Source organism: Mustela nivalis, assembly GCF_964662115.1.
Source record: "Mustela nivalis genome assembly, chromosome: 6".
Classification (NCBI taxonomy): Eukaryota; Metazoa; Chordata; class Mammalia; order Carnivora; family Mustelidae; genus Mustela; species Mustela nivalis.
Window position 1 is genome coordinate 124,295,760 of NC_139025.1, and position 7,504 is coordinate 124,303,263.

At 40.1% G+C, this 7,504-nt stretch overlaps 1 protein-coding gene across 1 annotated transcript; it reads right to left on the reverse strand.

Moving 5' to 3' along the window:
* Positions 1 to 2,418: 2,418 nt before the first annotated feature.
* On the reverse strand, positions 2,419 to 7,347 carry MKRN3 (makorin ring finger protein 3). The gene is given in 2 exon segments (XM_082735664.1): positions 2,419 to 5,828; positions 5,830 to 7,347. Coding segments are annotated over 2 exon segments (1,491 nt in total). The 5' UTR covers positions 7,267 to 7,347; the 3' UTR covers positions 2,419 to 5,774.
* Positions 7,348 to 7,504: the final 157 nt, after the last annotated feature.

Below are 7,504 nucleotides of genomic sequence, written 5' to 3' on the forward strand. Positions count from 1 at the left end.
AAATCTTGAAAACGAAAAGCAAAGCTGGAGGTATCACAATCCCAGACTTCAAGTTATATTACAAGAGATCAGAACAATATGGCGCTGGCACACACACAAAAAAGAGACACATAGATCAGTAGAACAGAATGGAAAACCCAGAAATGAACCTACAACTATTTGGTCAATTAATCGTTGACAAAGCAGGACAGAGTATCCAGCGGAAAAAAGTTTCTTAAACAACTGGTGTTAGAAAAACTAGACAGCAACATGCAGAAGAATGAATGAAACTGGATCATTTTCTTACACCATCAAAAAAAAATTCAAAATGGGTTAAAGACCTAGATAGGAGAACTGAAATCATAAAAATCCTAAATAAGAACACAGGCAGTAACTCTATGACACCACCTGTAGCAACTTCTTACTAGATATGTCTCCTGAGGCAAGGGAAACAAAAGCAAAATTAAATGATTGGAACTTCATCAAAATAAAAAGCCTCTGGGTGCCTTTACAGGGTGCCTTTCCTGGGTGGCTCAGTTGGTTCAGCTCAGGTCACGATCCCAGGGTCCTGGGATCAAGTCCTGCATCAGATTCGCTGATCACTGGGGAGTGTGCTTCTCTCTCTCCCTCTGCCTGCCCTGCCCCTGCTTGTGCTCTCTCTCTGTGTCAAATAAATAAATAAATAGTGTCTGTACAGTGAAGAAAGCAATTAATAAAACCAAAAGGCAACCTACAGAATGGGAGATATCTGCAAATGACATATATGCTAAAGGATGAGTATATAAAATATATGAATAACTTGTAAAACTTACAAAATGCAATACCTAAAAATGAATACATTAAAAACTTAAAAATTTAAAAATTAAAAATGGGAAGAAAATATGAACAGACATTTTTCTAACAAGACATACAGATGACTAAGAGACATATAAAAGGTACTTAACATTGGTCATCATCAGGGTAGTTTTGATTTTTATATTTCTATTTTCTGATCCACTAATTTTTGCTTTAATAATTTTTTAAATTTTTTCTATTTTATTGAATATATTTTATTATCTTTTTTTATTGTTATGTTAGTCACCATACAGTATGTCATTAGTTTTTGATATAGTGTTCCAAGATTCATTTTTAACATTTAATACCCAGTGCTCCATGAAGTATGTGCCCTCTTTAATGCCCACCACCCAGCCAACCTGTTCCCCCATCTCCCTCCCCTCTAAAACCCTGTTTGTTTCTCAGAGTCCATAGTCTCTCATGGTTTGTCTCCCCCTCTGATTTCCCCCTTGTCATTTTTCCTTTCCTCTCCTAATGTCATTCTTAATTCTTTCTCTTACCTCTATGTTGCAATTTCTTTAAAATTTACAGATTTGAATACCTATTTGTGATTTGTCTTTCTAGACAATGTATATTGGTATTTAGAAATTAGTTTTATTCTGAGCAGAGATTCAGCACCATCCTACAAATTAGAGTGTAACTTTTTATTATCTTCTTATGTCCTGCTCTATTATTTTGAATTCATTCTTTCATCTAATTATTTTAAAAGAAATGTATAAAAGAAGCTTCACATGGTAGTGGCTAATTTTCTTGTATTGACATCAGAGAATATTGCCAGACTGATTTCTCATGTAATTGACAGTTTCATTATGATCTGATAGTTATGTTTTTTAAAATTTTTTATTTATATTTTTTTCAGAGAGACAGAGAGAGAGCACGCACTCACAGAAGTTGGCAGAGGGATAAGGAGGTTCTCTGCCAAGCAAGGAACCTGATGCGGGGCTCAATTCCAGGCCCCTGGAATCATGACCTGAGGAGGCAGATGCTCAACCACCCAGGCACCCCTGAGAGTTATTTTTTTGTTAGTGTCCATACAACACTGGAAAATATAATATACTATATATTTTTATGGCAAAAATCCTTACATGCATTTTTTTTTTTTTTGCTTTAGTGCTGGGTTATTTTCCAAGACTCTCTTTAACCATCCCCACCCAAACTCTATCTTACACTGAGGGTGAGAGGTTCAGCATCTACTGTGAAAAAACACACCCCCAAGATGTTTACAAAAGTGCAAAATAAAAAAGCATATGGATACCAACTATGGACTGGAAATGTTTTAAGTTCTTGAAATTCAGTAAATGGATTCAATGGCATATGAGACAAAGTGATTCCCATGTGTTAGAGCAGAATTAATACTAGATAACCACTCCTTACTAGATAAAATGTTAGCACATTCATAAGAATCCTAGTGGGGGTCCATCACACACTCTGAATCACTCACAAAGCAAACTTTTGTGTGGCAAGGGCTCCTTTGTTTCTGACTGGAATAGGAGTGGCCCTGCTGTCTTCATGAGCAGGCCCTTGGAACACTTTTCCCAGACCTGATGGCAGTGACAACCCTTTATTTGACCTCTGAATAAGCTGATGAGGGAACAGAAAATCCCATTTTTTAAACATTATTTTATTTATTTTCCTCATGTAGACATAAATCACAAATAATACATATTTTTGTTGTTGCTTACTGTATTTCAAGAATAGCACATTTTTAGTTTTAACTGAATGACTTTTGTTGAAAAATTACTCAATCCTTTTGAAATTATGACTATAAAGGTAATGTGCCCCCATGCTACAAAAAGTCATAAAGCAATAATGTTACTTTAACACAAGTTCCAAAGATTCCCAAAGAGAAAAACTCCGTGGAGTATTAATTCTTGCTCAAGCTCTTCTGAGGTCACAAACACGCATAAATACTACTTTTACACATGCTACTATAAAAATACCATCTATGTTTCAAGTTCCTTGTCCAGATTACATCTGATCATCATAACAACCCTGCAAAATAGATGGTACTGTACCCACTTCTCATATTAGAAAAAAAAAAAAAAACAGGTATAGAAAATTTAAGTAACTTGTTCCAGACTTCACAGCTGTTAAGAAGCAGAGTCAGGATTCTAATTCTATTCATTGTCACCAAAACCACTATATCTCCTGCCAATTTTTGTTCTATTGTATTTCCTGAACTTTATTATGATTGTTACAAGATGCTATTTGGATAAAAACATGCTATTTCAGAACATTAGGTAGTGTAGATTAGGATAAAGTTTTCAAAGCTTTTCAAGCTCAGCTTAAAAACCCCTCCTTAATAGCAGCTTAGTCACTATTCAAAGCTCATGAGACTTTGGTGTCAGTACAGTCTTTGAGAGAGACCCATCTGGTCCTTTTCTTTGGTTGTTTGATCATCTGAGCCCTCTTTTCCCTGCATGCCTGGCCTCAAGGGTAACCAGCATGTTTGAATTTTGTTTGGAATCACTCATCCTGCATGAAAGTAACTGTGAGGCATTCACAGCCTCTTGACTGGTGAATTCTTTGGATAGAAGGAATCAATTTGGAAGAAATATGGCAAAGATGCCAGTGAAATGCACTGAAATACTTAGCAATAAAATCGGGAATCCTATAAGAAGGGAGAGGCAGTGTAAAATTTGGGAGGCTGAGGCATATTACGAGTAAGGGACTGAGAAATTCTGAGTCTGTAAGACAAAAGACAAAGCCCCATAGCCCCCGAATTCTCTTAGGAGCTAATTTGTCTGTCCCGTGTGGCTGAACCATCCATACTTAAAGACTGCACACAGGTTACCATTAGCAATATTCAGCTGGTCCGGGTGATCCTGGGCATGTAGGTGAGGGAAGAGGAAGCATGGTGCTTGTGTTCTGCAAATATACCACTGGGTTCCATTTGTGGTTCCACTAATTTAAACCTATGGGTCATAGACATATGGGAAAATAATGTAACCTCTCTACCTTATTTACCTCATTAGAATTATGAGAAAAATTATGGCAAGTACTTCTTAAGTTTGGTCTGAGAATTAAATTTGTGCTTTGGAGAGTGTTAGTACATGGCACAAACTCTGTAAATGTACCCTCTCTTTGCTGAATATTCAGAAAGTCTGGATCTCCTGGAACTCAAGCACCTGGTGTATTTTCATCTCTTAGCCAAAAGAAGAACTTTTTGCAGTTAATCCACACAGAACATTACACATTTTACATTACATAAACTGTGAGAACTGTACTGTTCAATTTACTTCATTTGCTTGTTCTGTTAATGAAAAAATGCATGAAAACTATACACCTAAATTTTGTATTTTTCTTATCAATTATTTATTTGTATATCTGATCCTGTGTTATTAAATGAATACAAAATTGGAAAAGTTCTATCTTCCAGGTAAATTATAATTTAATGTTTATATACTAACTTTATCTCCAGCAATGTGTTTATCCTTAATATCAACTTCATCTATTGCAGAAGTCACAGGACTGCTACTTAATTTTTTCATCCTATTACTTTTAATGTTTCTGAATTCTTATGTTGTAGCTGTGTATTTTAAACAGCTTACAATTTAATTTTAATTTTAATCAAGTCTGATAATCTTGGAGTTTTAATTTTTAAGCCAAATCCATTTAACCTAATAGTGTAATGTGCTATAATATTCTTATGATCACGTGCTCACTTCGGCAGCACATATAATATTCATATGATCACTACTGCATTAAGTTTTCATCCCTTTATATATTTCACTTTTTTTAATCTTTCCATTCTTATATTACAACTGGTTTCCTATACTATTCTTATGATCACTACTGTATTTAGTTTTTGTCCCTTTATATATTTCACTTTTTTAATCTTTCCATTCTTATATTACAACTGGTTTCAATACTTTTGTTATTCTACTATCTTTTACAATCTTGTCACTTACATATTGAAAACTTTTGTCAAAAGCCCCCTTTTTTAATTTATAGAGATAACACAAAATATTGAATACAAGGAACTGTTTATCTGAGTTCAGGACTGATTGTGCTGTTATAAGGAATAATGATACTGTGCTAAACAGCATGAGAACACACATTTCTGTATGTATCATAGCACAGTGAGCTACTAATGCCACCATAGGAATTACCAATGTCTTAATTTGTAAATCCTTTATCTGTGTCTGCCACAACTGACCACAGCCACTTGGATATCTGTTTTCATTAGATGCTAACCACTGAGCCTGCAAAAAGGACAGAATGATTATTTACACACCTCACACTCAACACAACAGCAAATCCTATTAGCTTTTCACCATAGCTTCCAGCTCTTCCAGATACTATATTATATGATGGTGTATCTTTTATATATATTTTCAATGATAGAGCTTTTATACACATTTATATCCATATACATAATTATTAAATATATACTTCCAAATATAAATAATTTCACATCAAGCTTCACAGGATAAAAACATGTAAACATACACACCTGGTTCTGGTCAAGTAAAACACAAAACCACAAAGTAACCACATGTTCAAGAGTGCACTTGAAGGGGAATGAGGGAAGGAACAGACATGTAAACAACAAAGATGAGCAGTTGTACCACAAAGGCCCTGCGAGGGTCCATTTCTTAAGGCTGTAGTAGCAAAAAAGCTCCTTGTTCAGTTAAGACTTCTCCCTTCACCCTGTCACATTTATTCTTGAGGGACTTCAAAATGAGTGTGGAAATTCTGTAAACACTAGACTAGAACTGAGTCAATCCTGTTGAAAACAGAGATGACAAAATAAACCATAAACTACAGTAATATTCATTGCATCAAACAATAACTTTAAGGACTTTTTGTTACAGTTCACCACAGTAAAGCACCATAACCTTGAAATGGGGATGGACAAGAAAACAGAGATGGATGCTTTATAAAAATGGCTTCTATAGCCTCTGTGAATGACAGATGTGACTACAAACAGAAAACAAGCAACAGCGGATGGCAGAGCCTTAGCACACCAGACCACATGCCACAGCATAATGCCACAGATTCAAACTGAAAAAAATTTTCCAGCTCATAATGAAGCAAGTCCCACTGGTCCTCTGAGAAAGAAAGCTCATCATCTGCCAGTGAAAGAAAACACTTAAACAACAGATTGGCCAGCCGAAGCATGACAAGCTCTTTTTTACCGCTTTTAAAGGGCATCTCACCCTCTCCCACCTGAGTAGGCTCCAAAAGTTGACTGCAGTGAGCACCGGATTCCCCAGCACCCTGCCTCTGAGGATCCTCTCCCAGGCCCTCAGGGTCTGCGTGCTTGTAAAAACAGTTCTCTCCAAATGGGCAGAAACCCCTGCTTTCAGCAAAATACCTGCAAGTCTTGTTGCTCATTGCCTCCTTGTACTGCTGAATAAGTTTCTGCTTCTCTTCCTCCTCCTCCACCCAGAACTCACTGGGAATGACAAAGTTGGAGGTGACCCTGCACTGTGGACAGGACTTGACGATCCTGTTGCCAAACTGTTTGTCAGTCCTCCACCTGCGGATACACTTAAGACAGTAGGTGTGGCTGCAGTTGGAGAGGATGCCAAAGCGGCAATCACTGGGGTTGGCTTTCTCATAGACAACCTCCATGCAGATGCCACACACTTTGTCCATACTTCGCTGCACTGCAAACGAGAGTTCCATATCCTCCTCGTGTGCTTCAATGCAAGCCTTTATATGGTCTTCCCTCTGCACAGGATCCAGAGGGTGCAAGACCTGACGCCCACACATATCGCATATCTCTCCATGGAGATACATGCAGCTCTCCCCACGAAAGCACTGCCCCATTGCAGCATCCCGGCAAAGCGGCGGCCCCCTGCCCACTGTAATCTGTTCCCTCTCAGTCACTGAGCTCTGTGGAGGAGCGCTGGGAACAATAGGGAACATGCGGCCCCGGTAGGGTTGCCCTGGAACAAACTCAATGGCATTCTCCCAGCCTTCCGCACCTGCTCCTCCAGCAGCTTCAAGGCCTGCATTGTCTCTCCCAGCTTCAAAGGAACCCCCTTCAGCAGCCAAGCCAATCACAGGCAAGGAGCAAGAGGATGCAGCGGGAGGGGCTTCCGCCACTTCCTGAGGCAGGGTCTCAGCTTGCGCAGCCGTGCTAGGGCTGGGGTCTGCAGGAACAGGGCCCTCCCGGGCCACCTGCCGGCCCGAGAGGTCATGAGAGTAACGACAGTTCTCCCCCTCCTTGCAAAGCCCATGCAGATAATACCTGCAGGTGACTTGCTTCGTCCAGCTGCCACCACTCCGGCCCCGCAGGAGACTGAGCCCAGCCCCTCCCCCTGCAGCCTGGGCAGGCCTCAGACGTGACGCGCGGAGGGGGGCCGGACCTGCAGCTGAAAATTGCCGGAAGACCGGGCGCGTGCGGAGGGAAGGCCCAGAGGCACCCTCCCCTGCTGCCTCGGCACCCGCAGATGCCCCAGGTGCCTCAGAGGCTTCAGAGGGAGCTGCAGGCTCTTCCATGGCAGCTTCTTCTCCCCCAAAGGGTACCGGAACTTCTCCGGTGTCTCTTCCTTTAGGCTTGAGGCCCAGAGAGCCGGAGCCGGCACCGGGGTCTCTTGTCTAGGAAGTGTGCATCTCTTTTCCTCTCCCCGGCTCTCTTCCTGTGACTATGGGTTCCTACTTCCTCTCTGGGCAGGCGCGGCGGACACTTCCTGTGAGGGCAACGTCAGTCCTCTATCCATTCTGTACGGTCTGTACA